General features: G+C 34.3%; 3 protein-coding genes across 4 annotated transcripts; 1 reads left to right on the top strand and 2 right to left on the bottom strand.

The window, feature by feature from the left end:
* Window positions 1–8,164: 8,164 nt before the first annotated feature.
* Window positions 8,165–13,400, bottom strand: LOC147546288 (Zinc finger C-x8-C-x5-C-x3-H type family protein). Its single transcript, XM_086633019.1, has 8 exons — window positions 12,014–13,400; window positions 11,849–11,933; window positions 11,604–11,744; window positions 11,392–11,480; window positions 10,739–10,927; window positions 10,134–10,264; window positions 9,954–10,056; window positions 8,165–8,628 (listed from the first exon to the last, which is right to left on the bottom strand). The coding sequence occupies exons 1-8, from the start codon at window positions 12,179–12,181 to the stop codon at window positions 8,449–8,451; spliced, it is 1,086 nt and encodes a 361-aa protein (XP_086489145.1). The 5' UTR covers window positions 12,182–13,400; the 3' UTR covers window positions 8,165–8,448.
* Window positions 13,153–16,313, bottom strand: LOC147546287 (Thioredoxin superfamily protein). 2 transcript variants are annotated; one of them, XM_086633021.1, is made up of 9 exons: window positions 15,988–16,313; window positions 15,684–15,825; window positions 15,504–15,549; window positions 15,321–15,380; window positions 14,452–14,488; window positions 14,289–14,368; window positions 14,079–14,170; window positions 13,842–13,902; window positions 13,153–13,400 (listed from the first exon to the last, which is right to left on the bottom strand). In XM_086633021.1, exons 1-9 carry the CDS (start codon window positions 16,193–16,195, stop codon window positions 13,338–13,340), a joined length of 789 nt encoding a protein of 262 aa, XP_086489147.1. In that variant the 5' UTR covers window positions 16,196–16,313; the 3' UTR covers window positions 13,153–13,337. The 2 variants fall into 2 exon arrangements, with proteins under 2 accessions (XP_086489147.1, XP_086489146.1); XM_086633020.1 differs by having other exon boundaries at window positions 15,684–15,821; window positions 15,984–16,268.
* Window positions 16,314–17,189: 876 nt separating this feature from the next.
* Window positions 17,190–22,771, top strand: LOC147546286 (mitochondrial hydrolase YKR070W-like). Its single transcript, XM_086633486.1, has 12 exons — window positions 17,190–18,113; window positions 18,217–18,320; window positions 18,542–18,577; window positions 18,994–19,067; window positions 19,190–19,230; window positions 19,893–19,964; window positions 20,109–20,310; window positions 20,864–20,959; window positions 21,201–21,268; window positions 21,740–21,941; window positions 22,093–22,176; window positions 22,508–22,771. Exons 1-12 carry the CDS (start codon window positions 17,989–17,991, stop codon window positions 22,565–22,567), a joined length of 1,164 nt encoding a protein of 387 aa, XP_086489612.1. The 5' UTR covers window positions 17,190–17,988; the 3' UTR covers window positions 22,568–22,771.
* The last annotated feature ends 609 nt before the right edge of the window (window positions 22,772–23,380 follow it).

Genomic DNA, 23,380 nt, shown 5'->3' with positions numbered 1-23,380 from the left:
CCAACCGTTTCACCAAAGAGGGATGGACCAGTCAAACTAGATTTTCCATGTCAATGGATATGTAGAGTTGTCAATAACACTTTCTGGATGCACCTTTAAAACATCCATACATTTAATAGTCACTTTGATATCTTCTTGGATATGAACAATATCCATCATTGTCCACAAATATTCGCGGATGTCTACAACACTGAAGAATATATTTTTGATATATTAGTACAAATATATATACTTTCCATATTATTAAGCAATAATGATAATATATACTAATAAATGTCCACCAATAGTTCATCCATGCCTCCAGATATCCATAGATGTCCACAAAAGTCGAAAAATATATTTTAGAAACATTAGTACAAATATATTATTTCATAAAATTAGATAATAATTATAATATTAAAGTAATAAATATTTATCAATGTCCTTAGATAACCACAAATGCCCCCAAAATCGAAAAATATATTTTTGAAATATTAGTACAAATACATTATGTTATATGATTAGACGATAATGATAATATTAAAATAATAAATATCTACTCATTGTCCTTCAAGATGAGATGATGATGATTATAATAATAATAATAATAAAAATAATACTGATAAAAATAATAATAGTAATATCTACTACACATTTTGTTTATAGATTCAATATCTTGATTTTTTTGTTGAAATAATATCTTGAATTGTTTCCACGACATTTTGTCTATGGACCAAATGTCTTAAAATGCATCCGAGATATTTTATCTATGAACCAAATGTCTTGAAATGTCCATCAAGACATTTTGTTTATGAATAAAAGTTCTGAAATGTCTTAAAATATCTGCGAAATATTTTGTTTTTGAGTGTCCGTAAATGTCTTAAACCACTGCCACCTCATAAGGCACCTTGATTCACGTCTATCTTGAGTATCCTATTATATAGACTAAAAAGAATCCATTTTCTTTTTTGAATTTTGTACTCGCTAAAATCGCACGACCAGAATCGGTTCGTACAAGTTTCAGTCCAAATTCTACTTAAAATAGTTTTTTGGTCATAACCTAAGATTCATAAGTTGAATCATACTTCCAATCGTGTGTTGTAGGATTCAGAGTGAATTGTAAAATTCAACTTTCTGTACAAAATGAGAAGGGTTTTTTTCACTTTTACAAAATGTATCCCTTGTTTGAAGAAAGCAGTTAAAAGAAACATATATGGAGAAAAATGAAAACAAGAAAAGACTACTAAAAGCTTACATCAAGGTTTGAATGAAAATTTACAGTTTACCAAGCAGGGGCGGATCCATGGGGGTGCGAGGGGGTGCGGCCGCACCCCATGGATCCACCCGAAAAAACATAATAGTAGTAGTAAATTTTATTTTTTATTTATATAGGTATATGAATTATATATCTTCTGATGAATTATTGTGATAGAAAAGGAATCATGGCCTATTGGTTGATTTATTGTCCGGATTGCTCCCTCAAACTTGAGGGTGTGAGTTCAAATCCCACCACAACCATTTTAAAGTGTTTTTTTTTTATATTTCTATATTTGTCTATGCCTTTATATATTCAATCGTGTGTAGATAACATCTAGTATAGCATTGCTCGATGGTTGAGGAGTTGAGTTGTAGGAGAATGAGGGCCTGAAATTTTATTTCGAGTCCTACTATAAACAATTTGGAAGTATTTTAACAATTATATATATTGAAATTTTTTAAAGCGTTACACATTGAAATTATTCAATTCAACTACCCTAAACCTTATAAAATTCAATTCATCTATAAACCTTATAAACTTCAATTCATCTACCATAAATTTCTGTAAACTTCAATTCATCTACCATAAACCTTATAAAATTAAATTTATCTATCTTAAACTCTATAAAATTCAAATCATCTACCCTTCCTATAAACTTCAACCCATCTACCATAAATCTTGTAGATTTTAAAAGAAAATTTTCTTCGGATTCATCAAGTTCAATACCAGAAGTCTCAGACTCGACTCCAACGTTATTTTTCATTCCAACACTATTACCGACTCTAATTTATCATCTTTGCCAATTGATCATGGACTACCAATTTCAAGTTATGAATCCAAATACAGAGATGAAATTCGTAGATACTATTTACACAACGTTGTCCATTTCAACCAAAGGACCATATTTTTCCCAAAAATTTTTTTAGTGAAATTGAACTCTCGTTGAAGTCAATTGCGATTGTAATTGTAGATGTAATAATATAATAAATGAATATAAATATTTTGTTAATTATGTGTTTGAAAAAAAAATCAAGTATGCAAATCCGCACCCCCTAAGTGAAAACTCTGGATCCGCCCCTGTTACCAAGTAGTTCTTTTGTTTGGTACTTCTTCTACCTTTTAGGACAACCTCTTCAAACTAGCTTTCTCTCTAGCATTTTTTTTTATTGTAATCTTTTTACATGTCAAATGTTTTTTATTAGTATACCATTTTCTATTAGTAATCTTCTACATTGTGATTTTTTATTTATAAGAAACTCATTTGTTGGCAAGGGGCGGAGCTACATGGAGACGAGCCCTGGCTGTAGCCAGGGTTAGTTTTCTAATATTCATATTAGAAGGCAATGTTTGTCGAAAAAACAGTCTGGGTTAGTTTTCGAATATGTATATTAGTAGGCAGTATTTATCATAAAAAGCGGATTGGCTCAGTTGCTCCTAACTTTAGATGCATGCGTCATACGTTACAAGTTTAAATCCCTCCCTCCCCATTGTTTTGTTTCATATTTTTCTTTTACCTTTTTTCATTTCTTTTCCAGTATTTTCTTTTACAGGCTAGCTAGGTCTAGGTTCGGATCCTACCTCGGCCTTGGTGTGTACTATGTAGGCAAAGTAATTTGGAACTATAGTAGATATACCAAGTTATATATATATATATAATTAAAATATTTAGTATCATTTGTTTAATGGGAATAATTAGGTTCAGGGGCGAAACTACAGCTAGGTCCCCCTTCGACCTAGCCGTATTGCCTACCTTGGTGACCCTGATTCACAAGTATTAAAAATATTAAATCAATGAGTATGTAAAATTTGACACCAAAGACGTGCAGTTTTTCTAGTAAGATCCCTTGCCAATAACTAGAGCGACCCGAGTTCATACCCTTGTGCCTACATATTTTTTCAAGCATTAATTTATAAGACTAATGCTATATAAACCATGTAATATCTTTCGAACTTGAATTTAAAAAACATACAATTTATTTTGTCGAAAACCTCATACATAATGTCGAAATTTTTTATTTTTTATTGAGTTTGAGAAAGAGACGCACCGCTCATATGGATTCGACAATAAAAACAAATTGTGAGTTTAGTCTCAAAAATCTCTATTTAGAAGACGGTCTGAAGTGATGAAAGTAAAATGAGGTTAACAAAATCATAATTTTAACCAATGCTACTACTCTTATTTCGAATTATATATACATAGAGACCATTTTTTATAAGCAAAGAATAAGTATGAAATGTAAATAAATTGTCAAACAAAAACAACCAAATTCGTACTACAGTGGCCCCCCTTGGTCTGTAATCCTGGTTCCGTCTCTGATTAGGTTCTAAATCCATCACTAGTTTCACTACTATATAATAGCTTCTAGCCAGCTTGATTTCAAGAATACTTTATTCAAGTACAGTGTTACGAAAAACGTGGTTCATACGAAAAAACGTGGTTCATACGAAAAATATCTCTATAAATCCAAAATGTATATTTGCGATTTGCAGAATACATACCATTTTAGTGTATTATAGAAGGACTAGACGAGACAATATTATTTATAACTTACACACATGTTATCACTAGAAGAGATATCGAAAAAGTAAGAAAGGAGCACCATTATAATACTCTTGGGCGGCTCGGATAGTTTGATTGTTCCTGACAAAGGAACTTCATGGGAATTACACTGGACCCCATGATTCATTCGTGACAAATTGATTTAGTTGATATATTTCTTGAAGAAAGGTTTAATTAAGAAAAGAATGTCAATGAAATAAATGTTAACAAAAGAACAAACATGGGAGGCCATGAAACAAAACAAAATCTCATTCACAGTCAATTCACATCCACACTAATATAATTTCCAAGCAAGAGATGTATTGACGACATAGAATACTAGTTATCAACCTAAAACTCTACCAAGGCACCGACCCCATCAACAACATTTTTCTTCTTTTCGAAAATTGACTACGATCAACGATAGTCATTACATTTGACATTGATACATCAAAGATGCGATAAACTCGATAACCGTCCATTCAAACTTTTATAAGACCGAGCCCATAACCCAACTAAACTATGACCTAAATTCCAACGCTATTTATATCTTAATAATCCCAATTCAAATAACCAAAGATTCCATCTTTTCAGGGATTCAAACTCGAAACCTCCAGGACTTTCTGAAGTTTATGTCAAAACTTTGGAATCATTGAGGTTACCAACGGTTGACCATCAACAACATTAATGTTATATAACTTCTCTTTATTAATAAATTAGAATGTCTAAAATAAAAATAAACAAAAATGAGTAATTAAGAAACTTGATAAATGATTGCAAACTAATTTTTGAAGTGACTAATTTATATGGAGAGCACGGGCGGAACTATGTGGAGCCAGATCTCCACATATATAAATTAAGCTATCACTATTTCCTTTAGCTGTAGTGGTTTTTTTTTTTTTTTTTTTTTTTTTTTGTTGAAAGGATCCTTTAGCTGTAGTGGTTGAGTTTGCAAGCTTCCAATCCAAAGACATGGGTTAAACCCTTAGTGTGACTCCTACTCTCCTTTTTCATTTTCATATTGGTTTCAAACCCCTATGCCTGCCTCCTATACTCTTGATTATGTAATTTTTTCTACTTCAAATGTCATTGAATAATTATAACACGAAAACTTTAAATTAATGATTTATTAAAATTATGTGATTTTTTTGATTTTTAAAATGTTGAATAATTGACAAAGATCTATCGCTATTTTGGTACTCAATTGAGTTGTCCGATGTTACGTTAATTTGTAAATTTAAGTCAAAAGATTACTTCTATTGTTTCATTTAGATTATTAAGATAAATGTAAAAATCATGATATGAAAAGATGTTCTTAAAAGATTGTCTTGTGGTGTATCTTCTAAGGCCATATGTATTATGTTTAGAAGGTTACTTTCTAGAGACTTTAGACTTGTCCTGTCTAGTATGAAATCTTGGTTCCGCCCGTGAGAGAGGGTGAGCAAAGTATAACTTATGCTAGAGACTAACAATGATAGTCCAAACTGTGAGGCCGTTATGATTTAGAGATAACAATAGATTGAGTTTTGTAGTGTGAGATATAGACACAAACAAACGTCTAATGAACTTAATAAAATATCGATGTTTATTTATTTGGTAGTGGCGGCTAAATTTAAAATATGTACCAAAAGTAACAATACCTCTTTAAGATTGTCATGGATATACATTCTTGTATTAGTATATTTATTAGTAGATTACACAAATCTTTATTTGGTTTTACATTAAAATTTCAAATTCAAATAACTTTTAAAATACAAACGGATACATAATGAGATATACATATTTAGAGAGCACTTAATGAGATTCTCCAAACAAGATCCTATACTAATTGATGTATGTTTTGTGAAATATATTGATTTCAAACTATTTCAATTATGTTTTGTGAAATTGCAGTTTTTGACATTATATTGTGAGAAGCCAGTCGAATTATATCGGTTAGATATAGCAACATAATAATAAATAATATTCTTTGCCATATTTGATTGTTAGCTAGGAACGACAAATAGAAAACAAATACAAATTCATAATGGAAAATGAGTTGACTTGTTAAATGTAAACCTTAAGGAAGTCTCTACTTCCTTCTTAACACTAACCCATGAGTGTGAAGTGTGAACCTTCCTTCTTAACACTAACCCATGAGTGTGAAGTGTGAACCCTAGCTTTGACATTATATGCCCAAAAGGGATTTTACATATCCCAACCCAACCCAACCCCCTTCTCTCTATATATACATCTCTCAGGTCCTCTATTTTTCTCTTCAAGTATTTCTATTCATTTGTAAGCTGTAATGAACAGAGAATCTAAAGCAGAAACAACTTCACTAGAAGTTGAGAAAATGGAGGTTGGGCAACTTCGAAACCAATTTTTCGAACAGAAAAGAAAAGAAAGATTTCCACCAAAGAGAGGTAATAAGATTAAAATTCTGATTTTCAAGATGTTTGTTAAATCAATGAAGACAATTGTTTCGAAGGCAGGAATTGGAAACTGTAGGAGTGACAAAGTATCTCCACAAGCCATGAAGTGACGAGGGGAGATACATCATTATAATGAAGGGAAATGGGACTTTGTCTAGGGTATGTGGCCGGATAAAATTTGAAGACAGAATTGTATTTTCTCTCTCTAAATCGTGTCCGGCTAGTATTCAGCTGGTATAGTGAACTAATGAACTAATTTCTCTCTATCTTTATTGTTGAATTGTTGTAGTAACACAAGCATTCTATTAGTTATGAACTAATACTTGTTTATACACTTTGGTGAAGGAAGAAGTTTATTAGTAGGACAATGTCTTAATAAATCTTTTTGATTTACTATTTAGATGATATTGATCTTTTTTTTTTTTTTTTTGATGAAAGAGATGATATTGATCTTAGAACAATCACTTTGATTAGAAATCAATCATGAAATTTATACAATCATATGGGGTTTTTAGTCTTGAAATTAGTACAACTATCAAAAGTTGACTTAATGAGTATATGAGGTACTTTAGTTCAACAAAAAAAAAAGAGTATATGAGGTACTTTGCAACTCAAGTAATGACATGGAACTTGAAACAAAATATTTTGACTTCAATCTTCTTCTACACGTGAATTATTAAAAAATAAAAAGTATAAACAATTGAAGTTTGGTGTCCTCCACTCAGTAAACTATTAGATAGGTTAAAGTTACTGCTTGTTACTAAGGCTCTGTTTGTTACGTGGGAAAATGAACTTGGGAAAGTCATTTTCGTAGGAAAGTTGAATTTCCACCGTTTGATTGAACCAAAGAGATGTGAAAACCATTTTCCCGTCGTAAAAAAAGGTAGGAAAAAAGCTTGATAAATTTTACCACCCAAAACGTTCAGAGAAAGTAAGAAAGGAATAAGATGGAGAGATTGGTTAGAGTTTCTTGTTTTATTCTTCACTTCAAGGTTATGGATGATAAGGATTTGGTTTAGAAATCTATTCTTGTGCATTTATACTAACCAATTTGATTAAGGAAAGATGCAAATCTAGTTATCCGTTAGGGTTTTTTGTTTTTATTGTTCTCTTATTAGTATTGGATGACAAGGGTTTGGTTTAACTCAAGAGAGGTTGAATCATCCTTTAATCACCATTGATAAAGATTATTATTACCAACGATTAAGATTATTAAGAAGATAATAGTAAATATATTAATTTGATTGAGTTTCAGAAAGAAAAACATAAACAATTTCACGGAGAAGTGTTTTGATTTTCTTGAGTAATGGGGTTCTCCAAATTTCAATTCAAAGAATTACAATGGAGTTAACAATTTAGGATTTGGGGGACATCCAAATTGTTCATCATTTTCATCACTTGCTCTTTCATCAACATTGAATCCCAAATCAATTTGGGGAAGAGACTTGACTTTCTAAAGGCGAAGTACAAAAGTTCAGTAACTATATCAGTTTTTACAGGCACTCCACAATTTTCCTACAAGCTATCAAACACTATAAATGGGAATTTCTAATATGAAAATGACAGTTTTCTTTCCCATTAGAAAGTGATGGTTTTCACACCTAATATTTTCACATGAATCAAACAGACCCTAAGCCAACTATGAAATTTGGATGTGAAGTCTAAATTAACCTGAGCCAAATTTCAGACTATTCTATTTATTTTTGTTGACTGAAGCAACTCAGATTTAGACAATTCTCCTCCTAAAAAGTAAAAACAATTCTCAAGTCGAGCTAGGACCTAAGAAAAAAAGAGGCAGGCTCATCTCCATCTTCACCATCATTATTTTCATCCTCGTACTCCCTTCACCGCTCCCCAGGGTTTGGAAAATCCCACGACAGAAATTCCTTAGTGGGCCTTTCCGGAAACTGTGTGCCCATAACACTCCCCTAAAAAGGAAATTTTAGAGCTATTTCTATCAAGTTCTGATCAAAATACTTGAAATGTCCTTATCCTTGCTTATTCCTGAACAGAATATCCACATTCTAAAACATCACAAAGTACACATCAAACACCGAAAAATAAAACCCGGATTAATATTTTAAGTAGACTCCCTCTAACACCCGATGGCTGACAAAAATACTAACCTAACCTCGCCATCTCTTGTCGAAACTAGCAATGGCAGTGAAGGAGGAGGATGACGAATCATGCTTGAGCAGCAAAATGCATCTGCTAGCTCTGCTTGAATTGTATGTGTTGGGTTTGTTGCTATCTTAAGATTATGCTTCGCTACCTGGTTCCCGAATCTGAATTGATGTTTTCGATAGACTTGCTTCTAGTTCTTCTAATTCGTCCATGTCTAGTTCATCATCATCGTCGCCGAAAAGCTCTTCTTCTTCTTCAGGAGTAACTGCAGATGTTGAAGCACTTGACTCCCCTTTTGTGCCGTCATTCTTTGCCTGAAATCCAATTTCATTGTGAACCTCGATCAACTCACTTAAAAGAAGGAAATAATTAAATAGAAAATATGAAGCACGATAATAGATTTATCTATTAGGTTAATATAACACAACTTAATGACAGCATTATGCATCATAATTCAATCTTCCCAGATGAGGATGACGGCAAAATTTCTAGATTCCAAGTTGAGGTGCCTGTTTAGGGCACAAGACCAACTTCTCCAAGGTGGCTTAAAAATAACTAACTTCAATCCTCAAGTAATTTTTACCAAGTAAATTTTGCAAAGATAAACACAAATACAACCCTTAAAACCCACTAAATATCACTCGTAGTCCTAGAATGCCAAAGTTGTAGTGTATTAGTTTCAGCACTGTGACACTACAAAAAGTCCTGGATTCTCAACTTCTCTCCCAGTATTTCTCATCGTTCTCCAAATGCTTATGTGGTGCAAGCATGGTAAGACCATAACCTTAACTAGATTACTTGCTTTTGCAAACTGGTTTTCATCTACCGAGGAGAGAAAAGGATAAAAAAATACATGAGGTGTGATAATAATGACCAATGACGCAAAACGGAAAGCTTTAATCTTTCGAAACGTTGCAGATGGAACGTCTGTAGTTACCAATTACACAGACAAGTCAAGAGAACCTATATTGTGATTAGCTTCCTTAGTTCACTGTCTTGTTCGCCTTCAGCAGCAAGTGAACACTAGTCTTCACTAACAAAACATGCATCTAAAGCCAAAAAGGAAGAAGTAATTCGAGATCAAAGTTTTCTTTTTCCTTCCAAATGACTGCATGCACTATGTTTAGCTTACCGCAGGTGAATTTAAAGCTTCCGAAGGAACTTTTTTGGAAAGAAGACCAGCTTGTTGGAAGCTGATGCTACATGCTTTGCCAAAAAGTACATATTTACGGAAATTCTTAAAATCTTACTCGCTTATAAGAAAACAAACCCAACGCTTGTAGAGATGAACAAACACTATCAGTAATAATGAGATGAAGGTTGAGGAACTTTTCATAGGAGGGTCCATCCCCCCTATGCAAGAAACTGAGTAAATTTAACTTGCAAGTTTTTTAAGTGCCAAAAGAAAACAACCCTAACAAATAAAGTCCGAGATTAACTTAGATAGTGCAGTAACTTAAGATGAAATTCGGATAGCCCCAACGCTATTTGGTACCGGAGGTAGCTTACTTAAAACATCTACACATGCATAAGGGGTTATTTTCTGTTCAGAGCATGTAAGAAGTTCTGATCAGAATTGACTATCCAATCGACGTAATACCAGGATCAAGAAAACCAAAAGGGTGGAGTGAACAATTACCTTCTCTTCCACATCATTCGGTTCCTCTTCTCTTTGGTACTGCTCATATGCTTCAGCATCATCCACAAACAAACTAGCATCTGAAAGGAACAACTCACGACCACTGCAAAAGATACACAGATTAGGTAAACTGAAAGCAGCTTATGTACATAATTTTACCAAAATAAATAATACAAGTACCTCATTCGGTCATTCTTAGCCCTCTCTGCCCTCTTTGCAGCAAGGCCTTCTTCTCTTTCATCATGTTTCTTCTGCTTCCATTGCATAAAAATTTCAGGAGTCATTGGCGTCGAAGTCACAACTTTTGCACGCTGAAGCCAGAAAACAAAGAGTGATAAAGAGAACTAGTAAGAAAAATAACAGGCAAATTACGGTAGAACATAAAAATACTGTATAGAAGAGAGCATCTCACTTTTTAGAGAAGGGAATGAATATCAGAAAAGGCGGAATGGAAGGAGAGGAATAATGCAACATTTAATTGAAGAAGGTTTTAAAAATCATTGAAGACACTCAAGCCTTATTGTACAGCAGAGAAGACAAATGGGTAAAATTTGTCCTTCATTAGATGTTACTGTATCTTGGGATGCTCTAAAAACACTATAATGCTTTAGTTTTTTGGATCTCAGAAGCTTATTCAGCTTTCCCCAAGCATCTGTAACTTTGCTTGGGGTTTTGTAGATGTTCTTATTCCCATTCAATATTAATTCAATGCATTCAAAAGAATACAACATTAGTCTTATTGAACTAGGAGAGGCGGAAACTATCATAAAAAGCAGTTTACTCACCTGGTTTTCAATTTCTTCCTCAATAGATATCTTCTCAGACTCTTCCTCTAATAAAGCTTTCATCTGAGATTTCAAAACATATCCAGGAGGAAGAGCATGCCTGTATATGCACTCTTTGTTACCATTGGGACAAACCCAGAACCAACCATACTGTTTCTTCTCAACTGCGTCCAGGAAGTGTTTACACACCTGCTCAATCATAGAACACGATATAAGCTGTGCTTCTCTTCTCGGAGAGAAAATGACAGATTTAGAATCATAGATGTCAAATGATAAACTTATGCAGATCATCATGAAATATCACCCAACTACTAGTTGAGCTCATGGTAAATCAAAAGACGTAAAAACAACTCAAATAATGGGCAAAATTGAAGTAAAAATACACAATAATTTCTACGTTATCGAGAAAATATAACAGAAATTATCTACAGGACAGTACCACAATCAACTAACAGAACTCCAAGGCTGAGAGCCCCGATTCTCAGATTGCTTCTCTAGGAGGGACAAGCCAAGAAACGTCATAATGCTAATCTTGTTTGATCAGAACAAAGAGATTTATTGAGACGTTTGGACTTTAGAAAAACATAGTTCTCCTCAAAATTTAGCTTTAACATTCTCATTTCTAAATATAGGTAAAAGCATAGAACACGTACAATCTCGGTAGGTTTATTCGCATTATACTCATTTTTCTTCGACTCCACAACCTTTTCGAGTGTCTCCTGATCCCAGTCCTCCATTGTTTCTTAACAAAAAGTAAGAGCAAAATAGCAATACATAAATCAGAATCACATTAAAACCAAAACCAAAACCAAAACCCGCATGAAGGAAACAAAATGATGAATGAAACAAAGGGGAAAACGCTCACCTCCATCTCGCTTATCACTATAGATATCAATCTTTTCTCCCTTTCTCTGAATATCCAAATCATGAGAAAACTTACACTTAAAACCCTTAGTACATTGCCCGGCTTTGAAGAACTCACATAATATCGACTTCGGATCGACACCTGATCAATACCCACGATTAATACAACCATAAATTTACATCCTTTATGATTAACACCTGATGATTTAACAAAATTACAGTAAATTAAAAGGAGAAAATGCATACCAGGTGGAACTTTAGGCTGACTAACAGCAACCTTGAACAATTCATTCAACTCCTTTTCTCTAGCCTTATCTTCTTCTTTCTTTTTCTGTTAAAACCAAATAACTAGGGTTAAGTAAACACTTATGCTACACATTCAGATACAGGAAGAGAGTTAGAGAGAGAAACCTTGGCGGCGAGCTTAGTAGGATCAGGCTTGACTTGTCCGGATTGCTGAAGAGTCTTGACGTATTTCTGAACATTCTTACTCTTGTTTTTGTTCTTCAATCCAAAGGTTTTGTCTTCAACAACCTTCTGCTTCTTTGCTACTTCGGCTTTAGATTGCTTTGGAGGCATTTCTGATCAGCATCAAACGGAATACCACAACCGGAATCCTCTCTCTTTCTCTCTCTCTAGATCTTGCTGGAATTGAGACAGGGAGTGTTTGATCGAGTTTTTTTCCCGTTGATTCTGTCACTGATTTTTAATCTCGATAAGGAGGAATTAGGGTTCGCGAAATGGGGTGTGTGTGTGTGTTATTCCGGATTGCCTTTCGGATATCAGTGCTTCTCTAAAGGGCTCATTCCTATTTGGGCCCTAATTTATGACAAGTTTCACGCTTAGCCCTTCATATTTTGCAATGTGAATTTGGTCCCTTTATTTTATGACAAGTTCCCCCCTTAGCCCTTCTGCAATGTGAATCTGTCCCCTTTGATTTATGACAGTTCCAGCTTAGTCCTTCGTATATTATGCAATGTGAATTTGGTCGTCTCTCTAAAAATTATATTACTTGACCATTACAAAAACAAGTTCATACAGAACCCGCCTAGGTCATTCTTTTGCTCGTTGTTTTAGAATAATATTTTTTTTGTCTTTTCAAACCTCTTATAGTGTGCCGCATAAATGGTTTAAGTAAAAATTATATTACTTAACCGTTACAAAAACAACGCTGATAGAGAACCCGTGTAGGTCATTCTTTTGCTAGTTGTTCTAGAATAAGACAAAAGATATTTTTGTCTTTTCAAACCTCTTATAATGTGCCACATAAATGTGACAATGTACATGGGAGTTACTCTTTTTCTTCTATTGAAAGACATGGGAGTTGCCTAATAGGTCTTTTACAATTTTTCTTAGAGAAATGATAGCCACACCGAAGAAGGCAAAGATAACGCGCATCCAGAAAAGTGAGATGTTGACCTGACAAAATTAGTATTTTCGGCTTGTCTATCATTGTTGTAACCCATTACGACTATTCTTTCTCTTCCAATATATAGATATGAAGAGGAGTGTCATTGATATATACAAAGAAGAAAAAATTGATTACCGTATTGGACAAAATTAGGTATACACTTTCTTATTTGGATCAATAAATAATTTAGATGTTCTCTTGTTACAAATTTACATATTTAGGAACAACTCTCACAATTACGAGTATTCACTTCCTTACATATGAATATAAGTTTCTATTTCTTATAGAATTTAAAGCAGTATACGAAGACGAGAAACATTTTTATCATTCAGAACAGCATGCTTTCAGAACATTCTCAATATCAGGATCATCCCCAGCTTCTTTGTCCTGGTAAAAAATCCAAAGATTTCCAATAAGTAGTACAAAAAACTCATGAACTAGGTTTTACTAAACAGAACCGAATGCTGTTATAACACCTCATGAAAAGATCTAATTAGCCTATCTATGTTGATCATACACGGAACTGAATTTAGCTCTAAATATACAGGCTACAATCTGCAAGCGAGGATAGATTTCTTTCTCTTAACAAGACCATTCATATTCTCAAGTCTTGTGGCAGTAAAACCGTGTCGTGTTACTCGAGATCAACTAATAGGAGACAGGATTTGGGTTGTAAGGTTAACATTCTCGCCCCAGATTTAGATGGTATTCTGAACAAACTAACTACCTAACTAAATTAATTTGAGAAACTCTTTAGATAAGCTAAGATAGAAGTTCACATTTAGTTAGTCTGAAAGGTTAAATGGTATTCCAAATGAAGAAACTTACTTTATGGATGTATGAGATGTTGTTTTTACCAGGACCTGCAACAATTATTCCTCCCTGCTGCCTGAGAAAACAAGGATCGGCATTTGGTCTAGTTAGCCTAAGGAAGTAGTGTCTGAATTATTGCTTGCTGGGAATGAATTTTTAAAACTAAATAAATTAGCACAATAGCACAGAAAGACTTTTATTGTGTCAAGCTAATTAATCCTAAACAAAAACTTGAAGATATATTGTACGTACCATCCACCTTCAGTCCTAGTTTTCTTTTCAAACGAAAGGCCCCAGTCTTGTCTGTAGCCTTCCATGTATAACTGTATTATCTTCAGACCTGCCTACGATGTCATAAAAGTAATTCCACGAGGTTAACCACAGAGAATCGACCAATATACATAAAAATGACTCATAAGCAAAAGCTGGGGGAGATAACTTCTTAATCTATTTGTTTGATACCTTAGGAGTAAATGTGGTTGTGACGCCAGACACAAAACTTAAGGCCTTGTATGATGAGTAGCTGGGATCCGCATATACTTCTGTAAGAAAAGCATATAAAAGTCATATTGCTATGACATAACTCGCATGCAGTTGCTATCATTGTAAGTTTAGGAGATCTTACCTCCTTTGAACTTTGTTTGCTCGTAGAAAGCTTTTGCCTACAGCAAACATATCCAAAATTAATTACAAGAAAATACAACCTATAATTAGAGAAAAAATTCTTTGAGATGGAAGGAAAGAAGCAGAAACGCTTCCAACAAATGAGAAGGTGGAAGATATTCAAGATGATTGTGGTGAAAGCAATCTCATATGAAGGTACTAAAGTACCGAATACTCGGACAGTACTAGCCGTAACGATGGGATGTGGGCAGGCCAGATCACCAATTGTTATGTCATTACGGCAAGTCAATGGGGTTATACATGAAGTTTAGCAGGAATTTGTTATTAATCTAATACGATTAGTTGGCTCAGTAAGGGTACTTGGACAATCTTTCTTCTTTTGGTAGTAAAATACTTGGGGGCATTCAGATGTTCCTTTAATTGTGGGCAGGAACATGGGTCATACCTATAACTCTATAAGTAACACAGACGTATCTCAAAAGATCCAACAAATGATGAAAAGTATTACCATTCTTACCTGAATCTAGCTGGATCTACACTACGGTACGCACAGTGAGCATCAAGCTTTTAACATTCACTCCTATCATCTTATGCATTGACAACTGAATGGTTTTCTCTCCGCTTACTACAAGAGATCTACGTTTGACAAGAGCGGTCGACTCAAACTCTGGACTAGTTTGGCTGGATGAAGATTTTAATCATGCTTATTGGAGCAACTGGTAGTAGTATTTTGGTACATTATGTCTCTTAAAAGTTACAATTATATATCTGTACTTATCACACATGATCTATGAAATATATAACCAAGAAATTTCCTTCTGATTGTGCTAAAAAAACAACCCAAAAAGAGAACCTTTACATTATATATACCTGATCAATGTTTCCCGGTCCAATTAAAACAAGTGCCACTCCTGCTGCGTCCATTTTATCCTGTATACAAGATTGTATCAGTACTCGTATTCACTATGAATGTTCATTTCAGAGTTCTGATCATTCAACTATCTTTTGGTAATTAATCAAAAACAAATCCAACTATCTACATGCATTGTTTACCTTCACAGAAGCAAGATAATCAGCCCGTTTTCGACATAGAACACACCTAAAGTAGACAAAGTATATATCGATTAAAAGAAGTGGTATTACAATACCCAGAAGGGAATATTATACTCAGATGGGTTATTGCATATTTTGAATTGAAGGATGTTGTAAACTAGAGAGAGGGAGGGGGGATACCCAAAATGGCGAGCGAATGCTACTACTGCTTTTCTATCTTTCCACAAATCAGATATTACAATAGCTTTCCCATTCAAATCAAACACTTCCGTCTTATCCAGTGAACTTGTAGCATTTTCGTCAATCAATGTGGAAACACTTCCTGTTGTTAAATACAAACTGGATTCAAATACCCCACATTGAAATGAAAACAAACAAAACTAGGGTTTTAGCTCAACAAGTAGAATAATAAGAGATGTACTCGCCAGGGAAATTAGGGCAAACTGTAACTGTTAAGGAAAAAGAATAAGAAGAGATTACTTGCCAGGGGAGTCGGAAATTGCAGACATAGTAGTACAGGAGATGAATTTGGACCTTGGGTCAAGATTGATGGAGGAGAAGACAAGTGAACCCCCTAAAGATGTCGAAATTAGGGAAAGCTTATTAGGTTTGCAGTTGTAGGTTTTCTCATTCTGCTGATGTTTGATATAATTTGTGAAGGGAGCTGTACGGAACAGACTCAGAGTCGCCATTTATCAGAACTCAGAAGATCAAGTAATGTTTTAGTTTTGCCCTAGTCTTCGTATCGAGGTGTAAATTGACTGTTGTGGTTGTTATTTTCGCGGTTAAAGGACGGAGGCGTGGCAAATTATATTCGAAGGCTTAATTCTGACATTCTGTTTAAATTAGAAGAGAAAAAAAAAAAGTCCAAAAGATCAAGTTTGCGTGTGAATATGTTACATTGTTGATACATAATGTGTTACGTATGACACATAAAAAAATGAAGTAAAGTATTAAACTTTAACAATAGATAACACGTTATTTATGAAACAAACACAAGAATCAATAAACAGAAAAACACTGTAACTTTGACATCTAGACATACTTTAATTACACTGAATGTGTTTTGGTGTAGAAATATACGTAATTAATACTAAATAACGTGTATATTGCGAAACAGATAGCAAGTTTGAAATCAATCGAAAAAATCTGAGAAATAAAGGAAAGATAATTTTGGGGATTGATTTTCAAAAGCGGATTTTTTCTTATAGAGATCTGTTTTTTCTATAGAGATGGGCCAATTTGGACTAAATATCCATTGTAATTGTTATTTTTGCTTAAAATTCTATATTAATATTAGGGTGGACTAAATGTGTGTGTTAGTTGTAGATTTTTGGACTAAGAATCCAAAAATTATTAAAAAAACAAATTTATTCTAATTTTTTTCTCTCAATTGTGACCTACTAGAAAATTTGATTCATATTTGTCAAACGTTTCAATTTGACCCCAAACCAGTGATTATGTTAGTCAGACTTAATCGTTAAAGTTTGCCTTCCCTTTTGAATTTGTAATTTTACATTTTTCTTTACGATCGGGACTAGAGGATGATCAGTCAGTCATTGGTTGGTTGTAGATTTTTGTTTGGTTGTAGAATTTTTTTCCTTTATCCTATCTTCCTTTCGACTACCACCATCACTAACGCTGTCACACCATCGACTTCTCTATCTACTCTTTTACTATTTCCCATATATATCTATTTCTCTTCTCCCACTTCTCCAAATTGAGGTTTCCCTAAATCTAGGATTTTAGTTGACTGAATCCTATGTGAATTACGGAAACCGTGACAAAATTTTGGTGTTTCGTCAATCTCCTTGTCTAAAACAGCAAGGTTTAGTACATTTCGTCTAGAATCAGCTGGTTCAATTAACTAAAAGTTGAAATCAAGTGAAATCTCATACTTGGGGTGTGGGGTCTTCTAGATAAAATTAGTGAGAGAAAAAGAGGGAGACAAAGCGAGAAAAAAAAGAGGAGAAGAGAAGCTGACGGGGTGGAATGATGATGTTGGTGGCGAAAAAGAAGGATACAGAAATTTTTTTTATTTTAAAACTAATTGTCTGCGGCTAATTTCAACCACGAAAATGAAGAAAGGAGAAGAGGGGAACTGTAACATAAAGAAAATTTCGGTTGTTAAGTTTGACAGGCTAAGGTCTTACAAGACATCTTCATCAAAAAAAAAAAAAGGTCTTACAAGACAAATTAAAACTTTCCAATCGCGGAGACCTAAATTTTCAATCGGTCACAAATTGCAGAACAAATTACCGGATACAACGCGGGCTATTCACGTTATATTGTCACATGCTTCTTAAATCTTGGATTATCCCCTAAATCTTTTCATTTAAATACCGAATTTCCATGCGTTACGCGGAGTTCTTCATTATACGCTTCCCGCGGTTTCTCTGCTTAATTGGTCTCATTCCCGCGATTTTTACAGTGTTTCTCTGAAAATCTCAAACAACTATTTCCCACCAGATCCTCGAAATCCATAATGAGGTTCAATTTGAACACAGTTATTAGGGTTTTACAGAGTAGAACCAAACGATCGCCATCATCGTTGTTGTCCCGCTCTCCATTTTCACGTCCATTTTCCAAGATTCACAATGAAACTCAACCGTATGAATGATTTTCCTCATCTTTAATTCTCGTTTCTTAATTTCTTGACTCTCTTTTCTATTGTTTCAAGAAATTGCGATAACGAGATTTGAGTTGTTTTCAGGCCTTCTTTCGGGATCGCGTTTGATATTGATGGAGTCATTCTTCGAGGTCATAGTCCAATTGGTGGATCTCCTCAAGCACTTCGAAGGTTATATGGAGATTCTGGTGAGAAACCTAAAAATTGTTTTGATTACATCTTCAATTAACTTCTTTAATGGTCAGTTAACTTGGATGAATTTAGAACTGCAACCACTAAAGAATTAAATGTTATTTACATGTAATTCTCATCAAGAGGTTGTAAGCTAGGGTTTTATTTCTCTACTCTACACTTTCATTGAGTACACGTTATGTGTTGATGTATGAATTGATTATTGTCTCCTTCGTAGGTGCATTGAAGGCTCCTTTTCTGTTCTTGACAAATGGTAAGTCATTTGTGCTGTTCATTTTTCACATGGATGGGTTAAGGTTTTAACCTTGACTTTTGTATGGCTGAATTTACTAAATTTTATGTTTAATTGCTTCAAAGTGGAGGAGCATACTTTCTTTCGGAGGATAATCTTTATGAAAATTGTCGTCACTTAGGATTCTTCTTGGTATTACTTAGAAGTCTCTTTGGTGACGTTCCATCAATAGTACCATAAAAAGATATAAATGTTGCACATGTCAAAGTCATCTAATTCAACTCCTTTTATCACATGAAATCAACTAGTCATTTTATTTTTTTGCTCTTTTGTTTGTAATGGCGGGTTTATACTTTATATACAATCGTTAATTTTTTTAAGAAGGATATATGAAGTATCATTGAAGTAGACTAACGTACCATCGATTTGTCTGATAGGAGGTGGGGCCCCAGAATCTATTCGAGCTCTGGAACTAAGTGGACTCTTGGGGTTAAACATTTTACCTTCACAGGTTTGTTTTGGAGGCTGAAGTTTCTCCATGAATGCACATCCTAATACATCTGTCTAGTAGATATTCCTTAGACTGCTTAGGAGACCTGTATTGCACCGGATATTGATTATGATGTTCTATAGGTTGTACAAGGGCATTCGCCGTTCAAAGAGCTCGTAACAAGGTATGGCATCTGAAACAATATGTGATCGATTGATGACTAATTAATGTTTTTAACTGGAATGCCATTATTTAGAGAAACTTTGTTCTATTATCAAGATACGTTTGATAAACACACACTTATCGTGATGGGTCAAACAACGAGTTCCGATGATCACGAAGAGTCCATGATATTCGAAGAATGTAAAAGATGATGTTTCATATGTTTAGCCCTTTAGGAAATCTTGTAATTATCTCTATTTCTATTTTAGATAGAGATTATCTAGTTGCCTAGATTAGTTAGCAATATTAAGAAACTAGGAAGCGCTAATTCACTCTATAAACATGAGTTTGGTTTTAGGGTTTTATTCATGCAGTTGCATAGCAAAAGATGTAACGAGTCATCCCACAATTCACAGTTGACAGTTGTAGAGATAAACATCATAAATTCATTATTGGTTTCTACGTGGATGTAAGTTGACATTGTGGGTAATTCTTCGACTGAACCACATTAAATATTGGTGTTCACTATTTTCCGTCATCCCTACAATTATCACATAATAGTAAATTTAACATCTATAACGTGGATGTATACAGGGCATCACTTTCATGATCTAGGATATGAGATTTGGTCTTTTCTATTGGTTCGTTATTATGTCTAAGAAAATGCTTGTCTGCTTTTTGTAGATTTGAGAATGAACTCATTGTTGCTGTTGGAAAAGGGGAGCCTGCTGCAGTGATGTCCGAGTATGGATTTAAGTATGTCATTCCCTTAGTTTTCTTTCCTCTGATACATAGATCTTTCACCCTTGTTGTACTGTATTACTAAGCCCAGATCCAAAGCTTATTAGGTGCCCTCTCGTCTAATACGTTCTGTCTCTGAATCTTGCTTGTTATATGCAGAAATGTTCTTTCCATTGATGAGTATGCTTCTTACTTTGACAACATTGATCCACTGGCTCAGTATAAGAACTGGACAGTGAAGAACCAAATTAATAAGAATGATACAGTTAAGGAAATGGCTGCCAGATCCAATGTTTCCTCGGATAGAGTTGAAGCTGTGTTTGTTGTAAGCGATTCAGTTGACTGGAGCAGGGATATTCAGGTTATCCTCTTTAACCTGTGGAATACATGCTTCAGAATACTAACTCACAGTTTGCTGGCATATGTTTTCGAGGATATGTGATATAGAGGAATTTTGTAACAAATCGAACAAGCTTTACCAATATCTTGCCATTAATCATTATGATACCTACTTCAGTAAATTAAAGTTCTATAAGAGCTTCCACAAATCGGCTATTGACCAATTCTTGTTGCAAGGCGAGAACTCCACAAGTAAAATAAATGAATCTATTTAACATGACAGCTCGGTTATCTGGATAGTTATTGGGGAACAATCCGGTAAAGCTCTGAAATTTGAATGATGAAGCCATGTTTGACATCCCTTCTGTTAAGCATAAAGAATTGAGGGACTTCGTTAACAAAAATTAGGATTCTTTATATTTTGCAAGGATTCCATTACCATGAAAAAAGTTTATTAATCACATAACTTTCTTTTTTCCTGCTTTCTGATAAGTATTGGTTAAATAATATGGCCTGCATGATTGATGATTTATGCTGATTTGTTTCTCCTGTGAATTGACGGATTGTTTCTGTAGGTTCTGTGCGACATATTAAGAACTGGGGGTCTTCCTGGAACAGAAATTGGGCACCAGCCTCCCCTATATTTTGCGAGTGATGATTTAGAATACCAGGTTAGGTGAAGTAGTATGAATGGAGGTTCTGCTTGTTAAATGTTTTTGATGCATTAAGAAATGTTAACTTGATATCAAATAGTACGTGTGACGGTGTGAGACAAATATGGTATGATCAAAACATATTATAGATGTCATCATTGTACTTGCACGAGTATCGAGTTTTGCTCACATTTTCCTTATGCACATAACATATTTTCTATATTGGACATTTATACTGATCAGGTTTTCTTCAAGGCAGGCTGTATTTCCTTCTGAGCGTCTTGGAATGGGTGCTTTTAGAATTGCTCTCGAAGCCGTTTTCAATAGGTAACCAATAAGTGAGGAAGAATAAGAGTTATCACAGTAGCTAGATCAGTGCTTCAGTGGTATACCTTCACTGTCCACATGATTGGTGTTATATGCATATGCATGCTATGTATGACCGTCTTAGATCCGATGCCTATAGACCAATTGCTTACTTCCTTATGCTTATTAAGTGAATTGCCTCAATTTTTTTTTTCTGACACTGCGAATATCATCATTGATTGCCACTCCATAAAGAGGACCTTATACTTGCAATTATCTGAAGATGAATATTATGTTTTTGATTAAGTACATCCTTTTCAATATGAAGATGGATATGCTTTCCGGTTAAGATACTCTTCAGGACCTTAGTCCTGATTGGATTATCTCTTCATTAAAATTTATTTGCATTGGGCTCGTGAATGAACTTCAACATACACTTTAATTAATGCCTGTTGGAAAAGTTGTATTCATGAATTTTATTTCTATATGCAGAATCCATCCGAATGCACTGAAGTATACATGTTACGGCAAACCAAACCCATTTGTTTTCAAGAATGCAGAAAATATATTGAAACAACTTCTATTTTCTTCTTACTATGGCAATATTTCGAGTAATGTGGACAATACCCAACCTTTCAAAACACTGTATATGATTGGAGATAACCCTTCAGTTGACATCAAAGGCGCAACCCAGGTTTGTCTTTTGTACTCTATTTTTTTTTAATCTTCCCACTCTTGGTTAATTTTTATACCGTATCTTTATGGTGCTATATAATTTAAATGAAGATTATATCTCCAATTCCATTTTTGGAGGAACTAATGGATGTTGCATTGCTTGCTGTCAGGCTGGACATCCCTGGTTTTCTATTCTGACAAGGACTGGAGTTTTCAGGGGAAACGGAAATCATGCAGATTTTCCTGCAGATTTGGTAGGTCGAGTGATACACATATATCTATAAAGAAGTGCAGTTAAGATTAAGACATGTTTTATTGCCGAATAGATCCACAAACTGATAAGAAGGAAAACAAAGTACAACCTCCAAGTTCTCTGGCAGATGCACCATTTTCCTACTTAAATAACTCAAAGAGATCATTTGTTTGCTAACTTCAACTATTTGTGTCAGAATTCTTAGGACAACGGATTTTGTGCATCCTACGCTTAATAGTTGCTTCTTAGCTTATACCAATACCTACATATTTCAGTACTTCAAGAATTGTATCCTTCTGCAGCTTTATTTATATTGTTTGGCTCGTTTGCAGGTCGTGGATACAGTTGAAGATGCGGTCGAATATATCTTGAAAAAGGAATCACTTTCATAAACCTCAAAGAATTGCTGCTTCTTTACGCTCCTTGCCAGTTTTATTTATTCTTTCCCAATTTTTAAACAATGTTATATGAATGTAAAGCAGATGAATTCTTTACCTCCCTTGTTGGGTATGGCAGCTAGGCTTGAACATGCTATGTTATGTATAAGCAGCAACCAAGTTTCATGGTAGGGAAATAAAAGATTTTTTCAGGTACTATTTCTAGTTTAACCCTATGTTATCTGGTTACATTCTCTTCATTTTGATGTCTTTTGTTTATATTATCTTGTGTATGAAAAATGTAATTGATGTATGTAATGCTAAATTCAGGTTGTACTTAAATTATCTTATCATAAATTTCTGTTCCATGGTAAGATGTTTATGACAGGAATGCGCTCGTATTCTTGTCAAAAGCTAGACAGGCCCGACTAGAGGCCTGTCTAGCTTGTCGTGGGCTGCTTTTAACGGGCCAGTCCGAGGCGGCTCAGACCGAATAATGCCAGTAGTCTCCTCTTAGCCCAAAAGTATAACATCAGTTTACTTTGATATTATCGAACTCCACCTTTTTTGGTTATGGTCTTGGGTTCTAAAATTTTGATTCTCATTTTTTGTATAAGCTTGCAGTCTTTGGGCTGATGTCGTTTACTTCCGTGAAACATGAATAAAGAAACAAACTCATACCATTATCAACCAGTTGGAGGCAAGAGGGAAGTGGTTGTGGTTGTTTTGAGTAAACTTTTCTTAGTATTACTGTATTACATATTTATTTGGATATTGTAGTCAAATGACTCAAATCAATACATATTAGACTTATATTATGGAACTATA

Source organism: Eschscholzia californica, unplaced genomic scaffold (assembly GCF_041429995.1).
Source record: "Eschscholzia californica isolate CP2 unplaced genomic scaffold, dmEscCali1.0.p SCAF_4, whole genome shotgun sequence".
NCBI classification, from domain to species: domain Eukaryota; kingdom Viridiplantae; phylum Streptophyta; class Magnoliopsida; order Ranunculales; family Papaveraceae; genus Eschscholzia; species Eschscholzia californica.
The sequence above is the reverse complement of the archived record's forward strand: the minus strand, read 5'-3'. Positions and strand labels throughout refer to the sequence as shown.